General features: G+C 38.6%; 1 protein-coding gene across 1 annotated transcript; it reads left to right on the top strand.

The window, feature by feature from the left end:
- The first annotated feature begins 3,120 nt into the window (after nucleotides 1-3,120).
- Nucleotides 3,121-17,810, top strand: LOC139953988 (uncharacterized). The gene is made up of 3 exons (XM_071953610.1): nucleotides 3,121-3,634; nucleotides 5,879-6,413; nucleotides 15,627-17,810. The coding sequence occupies exons 1-3, from the start codon at nucleotides 3,401-3,403 to the stop codon at nucleotides 16,007-16,009; spliced, it is 1,152 nt and encodes a 383-aa protein (XP_071809711.1). The 5' UTR covers nucleotides 3,121-3,400; the 3' UTR covers nucleotides 16,010-17,810.
- Nucleotides 17,811-18,929: the final 1,119 nt, after the last annotated feature.

Here is an 18,929-nt window from a genome sequence, read left to right as displayed (position 1 = left end):
ACCAAGGTCAATTAAGGTCGCCAAGAATTTGTGTGTTAATTTTTTTGATATTTTCTTTCAAGAACCATCTTTAGAGACTTGCCAACATTTAACGAAATGATTAAGAGCTCTATTCTTGCTTTGGGGTAACCACGTACATGTAGTATTAAAGACAGTGGACACTATTGGTAATTGTTAAAGACTAGTCTTCACAGTTGGTGTATCTCAACATATGCATAAAATAACAAACCTGTGAAAATTTGAGCTCAATCGGTGGTCGAAGTTGCGAATTAATAATGAAAGAAAAAACACCCTCCGTCACACGAAGATGTGTGCTTTCTGATGCTTGATTTCGAGACCTCAAGTTCTAAACTTGAGGTCTCGAAATCAAATTCGTGAAAAATTACTGATTTCTCGAAAACAACGTCACTTCAGAGGGAGCTGTTTCATACAATGGTTTATACTATCAACCTCTCCCCATTACTTGTAATCAAGAAAGGTTTTATGATGATAATTATTTTGAGTAATTACCAATAGTGTCCACTGCCTTTAAACAATGCAAAATAATAATAATAATAATAATAATAATAATTTTCAAAGTTTCGAATCCTACTTAATAATAATAATAACAATAATAAACAATGCAAAATAATAATAATAATAATAATAATTTTCAAAGTTTCGAATCCTACTTAACAACGACGACGACGACGACGACGACGACGACGACGACGACGACGACGACGACGACGACGACGACGACGACAACAACAACAATAATAATAATAATATTAATAATAATAATAATTTATTGATCTTATATCGCGCTCTCTCCAGGACCAGCCTGTTCGAGGGCGCATGACAGTAAAAATTGCAAAAGATTAAGAAAACGACATACATTAAAGGAACACGTTGCCTTGGATCGGTCGAGTTGGTCTTTTAAAAGCGTTTTGTAACCGTTTGTTATAAAATTCATATGGTTGGAAAGATGTTGTAAAAGTTGAACACAATGATCTATACAAAATAATATGCCTTGAAATTGCGTGGTTTTCTTTTTACCTCGTCCAATAACACGGTCGGCCATTTATAAATGGCCGACCGTGATAGTTCGCGACGTAAAAGTAAAAAGAAAACCGTACAATTTTGAGTGATACTTGTGTGGATCATTATATTCTACTTTTAAAACATCTTTCTAACCATATGCATTTCATAACAAACGGTTTCAAACGCTTTTAATAGACCAACTCGTCCGATCCAAGGCAACGTGTTCCTATATAAGTGAACAGTTTAAAAAAAAGTACATGCACCCGTAAAAAGTAAATACATAAAAATTTATACAACTTTACAAGCAAAAAGTGCATGAACACCATAAAACAATAAAAGCTGTTAAAACAATGCAACTTTGATACAAGAAAGCAACACTTGATTTCAAGTCTGAGATTGCGGTTATTTCCATCAGCCACGCAGAATTCCCCCGCAGCAGATTTGCTATCCATCCAGTCGCAATCTCATCGTAGGCCTTGACGGAGGTTTATCCACAAGAGGGCGCTATTTCAACCAATAATGTAACGGCTATTAGACCGACTAAAAACCACAATCACAGACTTTGAACCAAGTCTAACTTTGGGTTAGACTTGGTTCCGTGTCTGTGATATGCAAACACATCATTGCCTGAAATAGCGCCCTCTTGCAAATTAGCGTACGTTTATATTGGCCTACGTTCACATACTTTAGGACCATTGTCAACGGTTTGTACACACCATAAAAATTATGGCGAATTAGTCTATTAATATTAAAAGGTGGACGGAACACTCTGATTCGTCAGAATCTCAGAGGCCTTAAATAAAAATTAAATGCACATTCAAACGTAACCGGTACTCCACCATTTAGTAAAACTGTATCCCTGAGCAAGACACTGCTATACTTGGGACGTCCCAAATATGACGGGTTTTGCATCCTACGTCTTCGGATGCATTTACGTCCTAAGTGCTAAGGTTAATTCTACATGTAGGAAGAGTTTGGTGAAATTGACGGCTGGACGTCAAAGACCAAGTATTCTCACTTGGTGTATCCCAACATAGGCCTATGCATAAAATAACAAACATGTGAAAATCTGGACTCAACTAGTCATCGAATTTGCAAGAGAATAGGCCTCATGAAGTATTTTATTATTTGAGTGGTGGGAAATTACCTCTTTCCTAAAAACTACGTCGTTACATCATCAGAACGAGACGTTTCTCACAATGTTGTACACTATCAACAGCTCTCCATTGCTCGTTACCAAGTCAGTTTTTATGCCGCAATTATTATTATTTACTCAAAATAATTATTAGCATAAAACCTTACATGGTAACTAGTAATGGAGAGCTGTTGATAGAATAACCATGGTATAACACATTGCGAGAAACAGCTCCATCTGAAGGAAACGTAGTGTTTGAGAAAGAAGTAATTTCTCACTAAAATATTTGAATTTGATTTCGAGACCTCAGAATTTGATTTTGAGGTCTCGAAATCAAGCATAATATGAAAGCACACAACTTGTGCAACAAGAGCGTTTTTCCATTATTCTCTCGCAACATCGATGACCAATATTGAGCTAAAATTTTCACAGGTTTGTTATTTTATGCATACGTTTGAATACACCAAGTGAGAAGACTGGACTTTGAGAATTACCAATAGTTCCCAGTGTCTTTAAGCATAAGGAAATAATGTGCACAACTGTAATGTTTTACACAAGGTTGCAATACGCGTTGGTCATATTGTTTGTGACGAGTAGTTGGTTTCATGTTCTCACCGTATCATCATAGCAAGAGCACCAACTACACGTTGCAAAATAATGTACTGCACCGCGATTGCACATTGTTGGGAATACCCTGGTATGTATTAAAGAATGCGTATGCCGTCCCCGCACAAAGAAAACTGCGATATCAACAAAATTGGATCATTTTATGAAAACAAGCTCTACAAATAATTACTTTCAGTTCATTATTATTATAACACCACACATCTGGGCGTTATTGTTTGCCTTGAAAGATATATTAAGGAAGTATAAAACACTGAAGTTATTTATGGACATTACTTAGTAGGGGATTCCCCATTTCATGCAACCCCCGGAAGGTTAGAACGCATTTTTTTTAGACTGGAAAAACCCAGGTACTTCTGAAAAAGAAACGTCTGATGTGTGTGTGGATTCATTGTGCTGTACGGAGGGCCAGAGGACCATACTCAGAGGACCATTGCGTCGCAGGCGAAGCATACCGTTGAAAGAAGCGCTGACCGGGTCTGAAAATTTAGCTCCTTCATAGTCGTAGAGAATCGGTAAACTAGGAGGAGTAGGTTGCATTAGCGTGTAGAAACATCGAGAGTGCTGTACAGGAGTTAGTACTGCAATTGCATGTGCAAAATAAACATGTAATGAATCATGAGCAAATCAACGAATGTAGCAATACGTAGGGCTGTTTCCCTATTCGGGTGTACACGTTTGCTACTTTATATTCTGATGGTGGATTTACAATGTGTGGCACAGGCTGGGAAGCTGTTTGATACTACTACTGCAGCAGGGCCGAATAAGGAACCACGGGTCACCGGGGAGGAGACGTCAGATGTTTCTGGCGTCAGGTTGGAACTCAATGTCAGCGGGCGTGTGCTAAAAATAGTGAGTGTTTATTGTGTATTTTCAAAACGACTTTGCAGAGGGGCATTTTTTGTTCACCCTTGCCCCGTTGATTGATCGAGCACCCTGCGAAAACTGTTGGGTTTTGTTTATGTTGTTTGTTGGGGAGGGGTATTTGTTTGTTCGTGGGTTTTTGTGTGGTTTTTTTTATGATCTTTCTCGGCAAATTCACACAATGGGATACTAAAAACCATGCCAAGCTGGTAACGGCCATTGTCAAGCACTTGAAGGCAGTGGACACTATTGGTAATTACTCAAAATAATTATTAGCATAAAACCTTACTTGGTATTAAACGAGTAATGGGAAGAGGTTGGTGGTATAAAACCTTGTGAGAAACGGCTCCCTCTGAAGTGTATAGTTTTTGAGAAAGAAATAATTTTCTGCAAATTTGATTTCGAGACAGACTAAGAATATTGCAGGTCTCGAAATCAATCACCTGAAAGCACACAACTTCGTGTGACAAGGTGTTTTTTCTTTCATTATTATCTCGCATCTTCGATGACCAATTGAGCTCAAATTTTCACAGGTTTGTTATTTTATGCTGATGATGGGATACACCAAGTGAGAACACAGGTCTTTGACAACTACCAAACGTGTACAGTGCTTTTAATGAGAAATGTCTGAATCCTGGGGGAAAAACAAAATCGTCTCCGATATGAAGTATCGCGTAGTTCTGTTCAACGAATTTGTTAGAGTGACGGGCAAGTTCACCGGGTATGAGTTGGGCGAAAAAGACTTCAATCTGTTTATGTGGAACGCTAATTTCACTTGGGTTGCTTGTTATCAAATCTTCTGGGTTTTTTTTAGAGTACAATATGCTTATTATTTATCAAACAATCTACACAAACATTAGACCCATAGTTTAGTACTTTGGAACTACTTTTTTGAGAGAGGAAGAGAGAGACTATAGCCGGTGGTAAAAAGAACTGATAGTTGTGAATATTCATGGGCGTTATATACTCTTTGGTTAAAGGGAACTGAGGGGTTGATTTGCTCAAAATTGTCCATCAAAAACCATTATTCCCTCATTGCTTCGTCCTTCGTATGGGACGTAAAGCCATTGGTCCCATGGTTTGTGTAACGCATGTAAAAGAACCCAGTGCACTTATCGAAAAGAGAAGGGGTTCGCCCCTGTGTTCATGGCTGTGGCTGCTAAAAAATGCGCCGTAGCACCTTGTAAACCCTTTTGAGGCGCTACATTATTGGTCTCAGAATTCATCACTGCAGTAACCTATCTTTCTGAAAGTTTGTATATATACTCAGCGCCTTGAGTATCTTGTTTGGTAGATACGTGCCCTATATAAGACTTTGATATTGAATCAATGTTTCTCAGCTTGAGGTTTCGGGTCATAGAAACTGATTATACATTTTGTAAATATAACCTCATTACTCCGTGAGTAATAAAAATGCTTTATACGATATCGAGAGCTGTTGTAGGCCTCTGAAGCAAGTAAGTTTGTGTTGCCATTAACTTCTAGAGTGACTACCAAACTTATACCATCCCTTAAAGCCAATATACACTTTCGGTACAGAAAAAAAAAAAGTTCACAGATTTACAAATAATTTACAGGGTTTACAGAAGGTTATGGTGAAAGACTTCTCTTGAAATATTAGTCCATGAAATGCTTTACTTTTTGAGAAAACGGTAAAACAATATAAATTCTCGTTAACGAAAATTACGGATTTGTTATAAACACATGTCATGACAGGGCGAAACGCGCGAAAACAGGAGTGGGTTTTCCCGTTATTTTCTCCCGACTCCGATGTCCGCTTGAGCCTAAATTTCCACAGGATTGTTATTTAATATATAAGTTGTGATACACGAAGTGTGGGACTTGGACAATACTGTTTACCGAAAGTGTATAACGGCTTTAAAGCCATTATACACTTTCGGTACAGAAAAAAAAAGTTCACAGATTTACAAATAATTTACAGGGTTTACAGAAGGTAATGGTAAAAGACTTTTCTTGAAACATTGTTCCATGAAATGCTTTACTTTTTGAGAAAACATTAAAACACAATATGAATTCTCGATAGCGAGAATTACGGATTTATTTTAAACACATGTCATGACACGGCGAAACGCGCTGAAACAAGAGTGGGTTTTCTCCCGACTCCGATGACCGATTAAAGTGTCTAATGGCTTTAAACCCATGCCTCCAACAGTAATAACTGTATCTCAGAGGACGAAAGATATCCTAACAAATGTTTGTCTTGTTCCACAGTGTCGTCATTGCAAACGGGATTTCTTCCGACCAGAAGTTGAAGACAAAAGACAATCAAAGTGCAATCGGTGTCGACCATGCACTGAGTGTGCGTACGAGGAACAAGTCACCGCCCCTTGCACCCCCACCCAAGACACAAAGTGCACGCCCCTCTGTGGGGACGGCTTCTATTTTAACAGAGTCACCCGATCTTGCCAGAGAGACGTAGTCATTAAACATGAACTTTTTGTCGAAGAATCTACGGATGTGACATCATTGAACTCTGAGATGATTCTTTCAACGGATCGGATCACCATCACAGAACAGCTGTCGGGTCATCTTAAAACATTCGGGCGTGTGAACCAGCGAAGACAGGGCTCTTCATCGAGGGTTGTGGACGCTGAGAGTGAGGAATGGTCACCAGCGTACGTGACGTCATTATTTGCGATAGGAGCTGCCGGGATTGCGTTACTCGTTCTTCTGGTGGTTATTTCTATCCACGTAGCGTTACGAGTCAAGCAGTGGTGGAACTCTGAAACTGCTCTTGAGGACAGAGGTAATAATCATATACAAAAACAGTCACACTAAAGCTTAAATAGCCAATAAAGGATGATCTCAAATATATAGATATTACAGTTTTCTAATAGCTGGAGTCCATAGAAAACATTAAAAAAAATATAACGAGTCTCTTACCTCACGTCAAAACAAGGTAAAAAAATTCTACAGAAGGCTTCTAGCCAAATTTCTGAAAAACGCGGGGTCAAACAAACCTGCGCGACAAAGGAATCGTGACGTCAGTGGCGGCTATTTGGTGTGGAAAATAGCGCCCTCAGTTTGCCAAAGCTGTGTTCAAACTCCAATAAGGGAATATCGTCACTGGCGTCAAGAGGTCATTATAATAGATAAGCCGTTTTTGACTCTCGGCTGAAAAAGCCGCGCGGCCGGGTGCATTTTTGACTCGAGTTATTCATTACTAGTAAATGCAAGTTTTGAGAGTAAAATGATGATTAACCGGTATCTACGATGTCTATTTGGCCATAAAAAGGTAAGAATTGAAATATTGAGATCATCCTTTATTGGCTCTTTAAAGACAGTAGACACTATTGGTAATTACTCAAAATATTACCATAAAATCCCTTCTTGATTACGAGTATAAAACATTGTGAGAAACGGCTTCCTCCGAAGTAATGTAGTTTTCGAGAACAAAGTAATTTTCCAAAATTTGTTTTCGAGACCTCAGATTTAGAATTTGAGGTCTCGAAATCAAGCATCTGAAAGCACACATCTTCGTGTGACAAGGTGTTTTTTCTTTCCTTATTATCTCGCAACTCCCGACGACCGATTGAGCTCAAATTTTCACAGGTTTGTTATTTTATGCATATGTTGAGATACACCAAGTGAAAAGATTGGTCTTTGACAATTACCAATAGTGTCCACTGTCTTTAAATGGATTTGGTAATATTTGCAAAACACAAAAAAACAATATATGCAGATATACAGTAAAAAGACATTGGACACTATTGGTATATGTACTTATTGGACACTATTGGAAACTGTGCTCAATTGGTCATTCTCTCTCGAAAACTACGTTACTTCAGAGGGAGCCGTTTTAATTCTCACAATGTTTTATACTACCAACCTCTCCGATTACTCGTTACCAAGTAAGGTTTGATGCTAATAAATATTTTAAGTAATTACCAATAGTGTCCACCGCCCCTTAAAAGGGGTTATCAAAAGGTGGAAATTCCATCGGTTTAATGTTTCTCCTAAGATCTGGATCCCAAATTAAGACTTTTTTATCAGCAATCACTCTCACCCTGAACCAACTAAATATACTTCGTCCACAACATCAAAACACCACTCAGAATATACATCGTTTATTCACGAGCGAGCGACTTTGCTGTGATTTTGCCCTTTCCGAGATGATGTAAGCAACCTTTTCAATGAGGACAATAGACTCGACGGGGTTCGAAAGGGGTTTTTCACATTGTGTAGTTTATAAAAAGCACTAGGAAAGTCCCATGTCTTTGGGCTCATTGAACCATGACCATAGCTCAGTCATAACATTACCAGACACATTGGACCGTGACCAGGAAGCTATTTAAAGGGCCTTGGATCGGCGAGTTGGTCAATGAAAAGCGTTTAAAACTGTGTTATCATGGATGAATAAATTTATTCCTCCATGGTGTTATAGAGTGCATGATTCAGGCCTTGATATTGCGTGTTTCCTTTTACTTTGCGGACAACTATACAGAAAAACAAAGAGACGTTTCAAAAACAAGGGGGAAAACAACGTTAACCCCAACCCCCCCCCCCCCCCCCAAAAAAAAAAAAAAAAAAACGAGAAAAAAAAACCGGTGACAATATCTATATAAATAAGTACTTATCATTACACCAGTTGACTGAAAACATCAATCATAATTTCCTGGTAGGCCTATCCAATCTGATAGTGATGATATACAAATAAAAATTGAAACGGAAATGAACCAATCCAAATTAAAAAGGGAAAAACCATCGCCGACCGGAAAAAAACAAATTCACAGAAAAAAAAAAACCGCTTGCATGATCTGATAACGGATCCGTGCCCATCTGTGGGCGATACTTGTTTGCCGTATAAAGGGATTGCTCGCCATTTTGTTTGTCTCAAGTAACATTTTGGGGCTGAGGATACTGAAAGTGAAATTATGGTAGGCTACACTGTGGAATTCTTTATTAGTTAAAACGATATCGATATTTTATATGTTAAATACAGCATTTTAAAGTGTCCGGTCAACAATTGAAGTGCCATGTTAACGTTTAAAAAGCTGATCCAACAATTCCAAGGAATAGTTTTGAGAAATGTTGAAATAAAACTTAAATTGTTGAATTAACCCTTTTTTGCGTTGAATCAAAAATTTAAGATGCTAGATTTAACTAAAAAATCGCGGCTGGATCCATCACTTTCAAAAAGTGTAAGTCACTCACCGAACTCATGCAAATATTGGATTCAACTCTTTAGTTTTTAGAGTGTACATCACTGTTAAAAAAATCCGTCAATTTACGGAGTCGGTACAGTGAAAAACTAAATTTACCGGAAAGTTACCGGAAAAGTTGTTTTATTCCGTAAAATATAAAGCCCCTTTTTAACGTGAGTTTTTACACGTGTACACGGTTGTGGCGTTAACAACAATATTAAGTACTCACATGTACTTTATATTGTGTAGGTGTTTGGGCAAATTTGATTGATCGTAATTACGCTAATTAGCATAATTAATATTTGCATTTACGGAAAGTCCGTAATATAACGGCGACATTTCACTTTACGGAGTCCGTACACCTACGTATTTTTTGATAGTGGTAGGCCGTGTCCGAATTAACGGCTACAGCTACGGCTACGGCTAGATTTCCGCGTCACCATGCGTTGAGGTGTAGGACGCCCTTAGCAACACCCTTAGCAACAGCCGTAGCCGTAGCTGTGGATTCCAATTCGGATTCGGCCTTAGTATCACAGTTATATCATCTGATCAACGCTTATGTTTGTTGTAAGTTTGTTCCAGAAAATAACCAAAGTATTTGATAAAACAGTGCGAAATAGCAACTAAATAACTAAGTATCTATGAAAAAAGAAGTACAGAAAAACAAACAAAATACAGAAAATCACTATTCGCAATGGGCTACGCTCAGGTATGTTTAAAGGCAGTGGACACTATTGGTAATTACTCAAAATAATTATTAGCATAACACCTAACTTGGTAACGAGTAATGGGGAGAGGATGATGGTATAAAACATTGTGAGAAACGGCTCCCTCTGAAGTGAAGTAGTTTTTGAGAAAGAAGTAATTTTCCACAAATTTGATTTCGAGACATCAGATTTAGAATTTGAGGTCTCGAAATCAAGCATCTAAAAGCACACAACTTCGTGTGACAAGGGTGTTCTTTTCTTTCATAGTTATCTCGCAACTTGGACGACTAATTGAGCTGAAATTTTCACAGGTTGGTTATTTTATGCATATGTTTAGATACACCAACCGCTTTAACAATAGTTGATGTAAAAAAGAAAGTTTGCACAATGAGCAATTTGTCATAAGATATCTTGAGATACTGATACCGAGCAGAAGTGACGTCATACACTAATCTTTAAAAAGGAAACCAGACTATGAAATTGAAGGATAAAATAAACAATTAGCTTTCTGATAAGATGGAAGGAAGTGACAATCAGAAAGTGAAACTGAATGCCAAAAATTCGTTAGTGTCCTTTTCATTCGGGGTGGGGTGGGGGGTTGAAGACAGCATGTATTGACGTTGTCTGATGCATTGCAATGACGAAACTGGGGGAGGGGGCAAGTGGAATATAAAACATAACTTTGGATGTTTGTTGTTTTGTTGTTGTTGTTGTTGTTGTTTGTTTACTGTACTGGACTTTCTTGTGCATGTTAACCATCTTTGGGGGGGGGGGGGGGAGGGGTCTGCCCCTGCCCCAAATATATTTTCCTTACACCGTCGTAGTGTAAACACGGTTAGCGTATAGTAAAAGTTAACACGAAACCAAGTCAAAATCTTGCACTATATAATTGTGCGTTTTGATGACGGATAATAGTTTATTATAGTAGTAAGCAACATGCAAACCAGGTAGTTTGTCATTCATTATACCTTCTTACCGAAATTATGGTGAGCTAAGCAATAATTTGCATGAACCAGTCATAATCGTTACGTGTAGTGCAGTGCTTTGACAGATAACCGTTTATAGCAAGCATCAATTGGGTTTTTCCCGTTTGAGTTTAATTTTGTGGTTAGCGAGCTCTGTGAGTTTTGGCCGAAATCATAATTATTCAGTTTCAGGAGAAGTGCTTGTGGTTGAAAATGACCAAATAATGATTTTTATTTTATTTTTGAAAGCTCTGATTTTGACCATTATACCAGTACAATACTCGAGTGAACACACTTTTCTTCCGATTCTTTCTCTGTATTTTAAACTCAATTCAGCTTGTAGCTGCATTGTTTGAATGTGTTTTAATAAACCAATAATAATTAAACAAAGTCTGGAAGAAATTTTTCGAAAATCCCAACTCAAAGCTCATAGCATTTGTTTTGGATGCAATTGAAATAATAAGCCCGTGAAGTATACTATGCGAACTATAAGTAAACACCGTTTGCGCCGTTCACTAAAAATTCTGGCAACAAAATTAAAATTGCAGACATTTTTAACAGGCTTGTGTTAGTTATTTATTGAAGACAGGGACAAGGAATGAATGTAGCCCTTCAATCAATTTTGTTTTGTCCTGACATTTTGTTTAAAGAACCGGAATGTTATAGATAATATTGATTATTAAACAATGACACTATGATTTGAAACATATTAACATCAACATCGGAGAGGACTACGCCTCTAAAATGGTGGCAACATTGATGTTTATCCCGTGAGCATTTTTTGTTTATGCACATAAAAATTGCCACTGTCGTATTGCTTTTCTGTGGGGAAACTTGTTCTTCTAAATCGATTCAATAAAGAAAATCGTTAAAGGGAAGGCACACGTTTAGTAATTACTCAAAACAAATAATATTAACTTAAAATCTGACTTGGTAACGAGCATTGGAGAGCTGTTGATGGTATAAAGCATTGTGAGAACCGGCTCCCTCTGAAGTAGCATATATTTTGAGAAAGAGGTAATTTCTCACTAAAATAATAAAAGTCATAAATCTGTTATTCCTATCTGAAAGCAAACAATTTCGTCAAACAAGGGTGTTTTTCTCTCATCATGTTCTCGCAACTTCGACGACCAATTGAGTTCAAATTTCCGCAGGCTTGTTATTTTATGCATATGTTGATAATATACACCAAGTGAGAACACTGGTCTTTGACAATTACCAATAGTGTACCTTCCCTTTAAAAAAGGGGAATTTTATTTAGGATGGCAATTCTTGACTACAGCAATCGAAAGTGTCTATCCAGTAACTGCTCTATATTCTATGGTGATGCGCACACGTTTGCGATATGCGATGTCCCTTCAGGGCCACCATAATATTCCGACACCCCTAGGTTTTGACAAACCTGTGTTCCGGAAAAAAACCTGTGATTTATTTGCTTCGGGTTAGGGGTTAAGGGTTATAGCAGGGTTAAAAAAGGTACAGTCTAGGGATGTTGGATCATAAGGGCGTCTAAACAGGTGTGCCGAAACATTACAGTTTACAATTCTCGGGTGAATTTCACAAAGGGTTAAGACTAGTCTTATCTCGAGTTAGGATCGGTGACTCGCCTAATTAACTAAGGAAGTAGTGATTGTAAGTTATCTTTTTTTTGTGAATGAGCCAAAGGCCCAATTTCATAGAGCTGCTTTTTAGCACAAAGAGTAGCTAAGCACAACCATATTATGCTTACCTCCAAAAATACCATGTCTCATACTTGTGACTGGTATCTTGCTTTTTTCTGCTAAAGCATGAAAAATTTAAGCAATAAATTGCGCCCATCAGGGCCAAATTTCGTAAAGCTGTAATTAAGCAGAAGGTTTTGCTTAGCAAATTGGTTTGCTGAGCATAAAATGAGTGAGGCACCTGTTGCAACGATGTTCGCTGTAACCACAAGTGTTATGTCCTTAGCAAATGTTTTTATGCTTACAGACTTTATGAAAGTGGGCCCAGGTCAGCATGATTCTGCACATACAGTCGAATTGTCATAACCATTGTCTCGAACCTTAGCCGGGGATTATGTTAACGAGTAGTCGTTTCGTGCGTTCGGGAAAAACCCACAGTGAGAAATACAGACGGGACTACTTTTTTATTATAATTAATGCACTTATACAGACTTTATGAAAGTGGGCCCAGGTCAGCATGATTCTGCACATACAGTCGAATTGTCATAACCATTGTCTCGAAACTTAGCCGGGGATTATGTTAACGAGTAGTCGTTTCGTGCGTTCGGGAAAAACCCACAGTGAGAAATACAGACGGGACTACTTTTTTATTATAATTAATGCACTTATACAGACTTTATGAAAGTGGGCCCAGGTCAGCATGATTCTGCACATACAGTCGAATTGTCATAAACATTGTCTCGAACCTTAGCCGGGGATTATGTTAACGAGTAGTCGTTTCGTGCGTTCGGGAAAAACCCACTGTGAGAAATACAGACTAATTAATTAATGCACTTTTTGTTTACCAGATGCTGCAGCGTTTCTACAAAGGGGCGGGGGCGATGCGGGGGGATACCTTTTACTCTAGGCGGAGCATCCCCGCCGAAGTATGTGATCCAATGTCAATGTTTATTGTAAACACTTGAATGCTCCTAACCACAAAAACTATATTTTATAAATCACAGTTACAATATATGTTCAAGAATAGCCATATTTTACACTGTGAATTAAAAACCGTATTTTGCGCAAGGGCACATCAGAAAATTTACTCAAAGCCACTAGACACCGTTGGTAATTGTCAAAGACCAGTCTTCTCACTTGGTGTATCTCAACATACACATAAAATAACAAACCTGTGCAAATTTGAGCTCACAGTCGGTCGTTGAAGTTGCGAGACAATAAGGAAAGAAAAAACACCCTTGTCACACGAAGTTGTGTGCTTTCAAATGCTTGATTTCGAGACCTCAAATTCTAAATCTGAGGTCGAAATCAAATTCGTGAAAAATTACTTTCTCGAAAACTACGATACTTCAGAGGTAGCCGTTTCTCACAATGTTTTATACCATAAACCTCTCTATTTTTAGTTACCAAGTAAGGTTTAATGCTAACAATTATTTTGAGTCATGAATTATAGTGTCCACCGCCTTTACCTTGAAAAGCAGACGAGTGCAGACATACTGGCAATGCGCGATTCATATCATTATTGTGCTAGTGCATTATCATAAAACAAAGATCGGGATTTCGTGCGCGGGGACTTTCCCAGACTGAGAAATCGTGCATGCATATTTATAGAGATAGAGATTGGCTTCTTATGTCAAAGATTGAGGGTCGGGTTCGTTTGGTTAAAGCCATTGGACACTTTCGGTAAACAGTATTGTCCAAAGACCCACAGTTCGTGTATCACAACTTATATGTAAAATAACAAACCTGTGGAAATTTAGGCTCAATCGGTCATCGGAGTCGGGAGAAAATAACGTGAAAACCCACCCTTGTTTCCGAATGTTTTAAATAAATCCGTTGTTTTAATGTTTTCTCAAAAAGTAAGACATTTAAAGAGAAGTCTTTCACAATTACCTTCTGTAAACCCTGTAAGTTGTGTAAATTTGTGAACTTTTTTTTTCCCTGTTCCGAAAGTGTCCAATGGCTTTAAAGGCCACATATCAAATTACTTGGCAACAAGCAATGGAGAGCTGTTGATATAGTATAACTCATTATGAGAAACGGCTCCCTCTGAAGTAACGTCGTATTGGACAATTTTTAAGTAGGGTGGCCACAAATTCTGCTCGGTATACACCGAAGATGCGTATAGTTTTCATTAATGTTCGCGATGTCTGCCCCAAATCGCAAATATACACGTAAATCGTAAAATATCAATGTTTAGGATGTGTCTCAGACATTGACGTCATGCTTCAAAAATTATGTAAATTTTAAAAATATTACAAGCATCTATTACTGTTTTTGGCGACGGGAAACATGTCTCTAACATGATGCACAGCATGATAGGCCCAGTATCACCCGAAATTTAACAGCATATAATAGGTTGCGTTCGATTAGCTTCCTTGGGTGTCCCCGCGATGCTCACTCGGGTGAGCCCCTGACAAGAGCTGAACGAACGATCACACTCGCCCTCTCGTGGTGACGGCATGCACCTCAGGTCTCGCCCTCTCGTGGTGACGGCATGCACCTCAGGTCACCCCAAAAGCAGGGTACTGGGGGCTCACCCGCGTGAGCCCCGTCAAAGCTATTCGAACGTACCGGGGCAGACCGGTGTGACCCAGGGAAGCTTAACGAACGCATCCACAGTATTACACGTAAATTCTGGTTTTACCCGTACACCGATATGTGTTAGCACTGGGTACATCCAAAGTCATGTGAAAGGGTCACATTACTCATGTAGGATTGGAACCAACGACCCTTGCAATTCTAGAGCAGTGTCATACCAACTAGACTACCGAGGTTCCCCGGTAGCTAGAGGCAGTTTGATTCCATTGTTGTTGTCCTTTGTCAAGGAAGAAATATCAACGAGTAACTAAGGCTGGGTTCAATGCGTCAAACTATGGTACCGTTACGAGTTAAGTACCTTAAAGGCAGTGGACACTATTGGTAATTGTCAAAGACTAGCCTTCACAGTTGGTGTATCTCAACACATGCATAAAATAATAAACCTGTGAAAATTTGAGCTCAATCGGTCATCGAACTTGCGAGATAACAATGAAAGAAAAAAACACCCTTGTCACATGAAGTTGTGTGCGTTTAGATGGTTGATTTCGAGACCTCAAGTTCTAAATCTGAGGTCTCGAAATCAAATTCGTGGAAAGTTACTTCTTTCTCGAAACTACGTCACTTCAGAGGGAGCTGTTTCTCACAATGTTTTATACCATGTGACCTCTCCTCATTACTTGTCTCCATGAAAGGTTTTATGCTAATAATTATTTTGAGTAATCACCAATAGTGTCCACTATACCTTTAAGTCATAAGATTGCTCCATAGGACGAGTTTGATGAAATCGACGGCTGGTCTTTCACCCTTTCATTCATTCATTCATGGTTTATTCTTTGAAAGCAAATTTCCCATGGTGACCAAAGACAACTTTGAGTATAAACATTGTCTTTATTGAAATTTTCAATAATGTTTGTTTCACTATTTCTTCCTTTGCTCATCAGGTCCTTGCCACTGTACTTTGCTATCGTGTTGCATCAAACCTGGAAACAGCTCAAGCACTTCAAATATTATGCAAGCCAACTACTCGACTAATGAAAACCGAAACTTTACAACTCGACACCAACAAGGGCGGAGACCACTAGTCGGTATCATAGTCACCAGAATCAAAGCAACGGCAGAATCGAATAGGACCACGGGAATCGATTCTAATGAGTGTCAGGACGGCATCGTGGTGGACGAGCTTCAAAAGAATCGAGTCACCAGAACCTTGTTATCTCAACTCGACGAAAACGGAATCGAAAACACAGCAGGAAAGTCATGTGATGCGGCATCATCGGATCAATTTGAAAACCCACCATTTATAGGGGTCGAAACTGTCATTTAGTAGACTGGTCCCCTGTCTTTTTAAAGATCCGCAAGGGTTAAGACAGACTGGGTTTTACAGAACCAGTGACTTCATTGAATACAATGATTTCATTGGATGAACGTGAAGTGACGTTAGATTTCTTTGTGTTTTGATTGGTCCGAGGTAATCTTTGGCAGCTGCTTCTGCATGCAGGGTGCATTTTTTGTTTATGTAAAATACATGTACGTAGGATTTGACTGCGTATCTCCATTTGAAATAGGTAAAGGTGATTATGGACAGGTTTTGACCTAGGCTAGATGCCACTCTCTGGCGTTGTTCACGAGCCTGAAGTGTGACGTCAGAGATGTCATAGGTGTTGAACAAAGACGATTTGCAAACTGGAAAGCCATGACTTATATTTTTAAGAAGTATCCATCAGAAGGTAGTTCGCCTACGTACAGACGATGCGTGTTTTTATAATACCGCCCTCTATTGTCTGTTTTTTCTTATTTATTTTATGGAAAACCAGAATATGTTGTAATCAAGTGTATAGCCTACCCATCCCAACTTATGATGCCTCATTACTAAATCGTTCACTGAATGCGTTTTTTTTATGGCGAACGGAACCGGGGATATAAGCAACAGAGGGCGGTATTTATGTTATTGTCTATTACTCAGATCCACATCACTTACACAGCGCACGTCAACCAAAGACTAACGATCAGTTTCTGTATTGTATTTAGTGAAGGAGTGAAATGGTGAAATATTGGAATAAACAGGGTGCAATTTTATTGAATGGAAGTATTACTTAACATTATTATTGTATGTGTTTTCTTGTATTGTAAAAAACGCCTTTGCTATTACTGTGATAACGCTTTTAAAATGTCAAGTGATAGTGCAAGCAGGGCGGGCCTGCCTACCACATCTATGTCTAGAATTACTGTCGAATAACGAATAGGGAACTGTGGTCACCATACTTACTTAAGGACACTGGACTCTATTGGTAATTGTCAAAGACCTGTCTTCTCACTTGGTGTATCTCAACACACGCACAACATAATAAACCTGTGAAAATTTGAACACAATTGGTCGTCGAAGACAAAAAATACCCTTGTCACACGAAGTTTTGTGCTTTCAGTTGCTTGATTTCGGGACCTCAAAAATTAGTTATGAGGTCTCGAAATCAAATTCGTGGAAAATTACTTCTTTCTCGAACGCTACCTTACTTCGGAGGGAGCTGTTTCTCACAATGTTTTATACTATCAACACCTCTCCATTGCTTGTTACCAAGTAAGTTTTTATGCTAACAATTATTTTGAGTAATTACCAATAGTGTCCACTGCATTATGTCAGTCATACATGATCTGATAGGGCATGGGAATTAGTGGGTTGGGGGTGGGGGAGGGGTAGGCAGGGAGGTTAGGAGGGAGGGGACGGGGTAAAGATACTTTCGCATTGTAATTAAATGTATCAGAATCATTATTTTAGAATGATCATTCGTTGCCAGCAAAGTAATGCTCAATATCATGGAGAGAGTGGTGTACAAGTACAAATCGTCTTTATTTTACAGTACGCGCTAATCCACCAATCAGAAGCTCGAACTACTTGTAGGGGGATAAAAACATATATGCTACGACCTCTGTTTTATATCCTACTTCCTCTGTTTTTATTGCACAGTGCCTTCGGCCTCGTTGGATATGGGACGCAGAAGCTCTATATGTTTTCGTATTCCACTCCGCTTGTGTGGTAACTTATAATATTATGCTTTTGACTGGGCTGGGAAGACGGGCGATGGGCAGAGTAAATTCTATTTCCCAACCCCCTCCCGCCCACACCCACCATATCGAACACAACACGGAATGCACCTCCACACAATGCGCGTCCGCACTTAATATTATATGCATGTAATGTTGTAGTTCCTGAGAAATGCACAAAAGCATTTGGGTTTTAATTAATCTCGCGAGAACAAAACGAGAAGTTTGAAAACTGTACAACCCCTTTTAATATCCACTTATTATGTTTTCCGTTGATTCCAATGACTGATTGATCACACACTTTCACGGGTCTGTTATTTCATGCCTGGGTTATAAAAGGGGAGGCTGGTCGTTGCTGTCCGTGTGCTTAAAGGGAAGGCCGATTGGTAATAATTTTCAAAGACCAGTCTTCTCACTTGGTGTATCCCATTATATGCATAAAATAATAAGCCTGTGAAAATTTGGGTTCAATCGGTCATCGAAGTTGCGAGAAAATGATGAAAGAAAAAACACCCTTGTGGAACGATTTGTGTGCTTTCAGATAGGGACAAAAGACTTCTGTCTAGAAGTCTTTTATTATTTTATTGAGAAATTACCTCTTTCTCAAAAACTACATTACTTCAGAGGGAGTCGTTTTCCCACAATGTTTTATACTATCAACAGCTCTGCTATGCTCGTTACCAAGTCAGTTTTTAAGTTTATATTTGTTTTGAGTAATTACCAAACGTGTACCTTCCCTTTAAACAAAATTACACAATAAATTAGAGACTATACAGGATATTACGTCACATATTATTTATTTACCGTGTTTTATATAATGCATAATCTTCTATTATAATGTTTTATTTTGTACAATATTACACTTAAACGTGCACGTTGTTTTGACAAGCTAATAAAGCACAGAATGCTATGCAGTTTTGCGAAGCAGTAGACTGCGTTTGGAGTGTGTTTTCTTTCATGCGATTTCAACTATAAACTTTAAAGGCAGTGGACACTATTGGTAATTGTCAAAGACTAGCCTTCACAGTTGATGTATCTCAACATATGCATTAAATAATTAATCTGTGAAAATTTGGGCTCAATCGGTCATCAAAGTTGCGAGATAATAATGAAAGAAGAAAACACCCTTGTCACACGAAGTTGTGTGCGTTTAGATGGTTGATTTCGAGACCTCAAGTTCTAAATCTGAGGTCCCGAAATCAAAT

The sequence above is a fragment of the Asterias amurensis genome, chromosome 22 (genome assembly GCF_032118995.1).
Source record: "Asterias amurensis chromosome 22, ASM3211899v1".
NCBI lineage: Eukaryota > Metazoa > Echinodermata > Asteroidea > Forcipulatida > Asteriidae > Asterias > Asterias amurensis.
Note: the sequence above shows the minus strand (reverse complement) of the source record. Positions and strands in the feature narration are given on the sequence as shown.

Bases quoted from the DNA above. Each gene is read 5' to 3' on its own strand.
- LOC139953988 (XM_071953610.1), top strand. From the start codon at position 3,401: ATGAGCAAATCAACGAATGTAGCAATACGTAGGGCTGTTTCCCTATTC. The intron at 3,635-5,878 runs GTGAGTGTTTAT...CTTGTTCCACAG, and splicing joins GCGGGCGTGTGCTAAAAATA to TGTCGTCATTGCAAACGGGA. The intron at 6,414-15,626 runs GTAATAATCATA...TTTGCTCATCAG, and splicing joins AACTGCTCTTGAGGACAGAG to GTCCTTGCCACTGTACTTTG.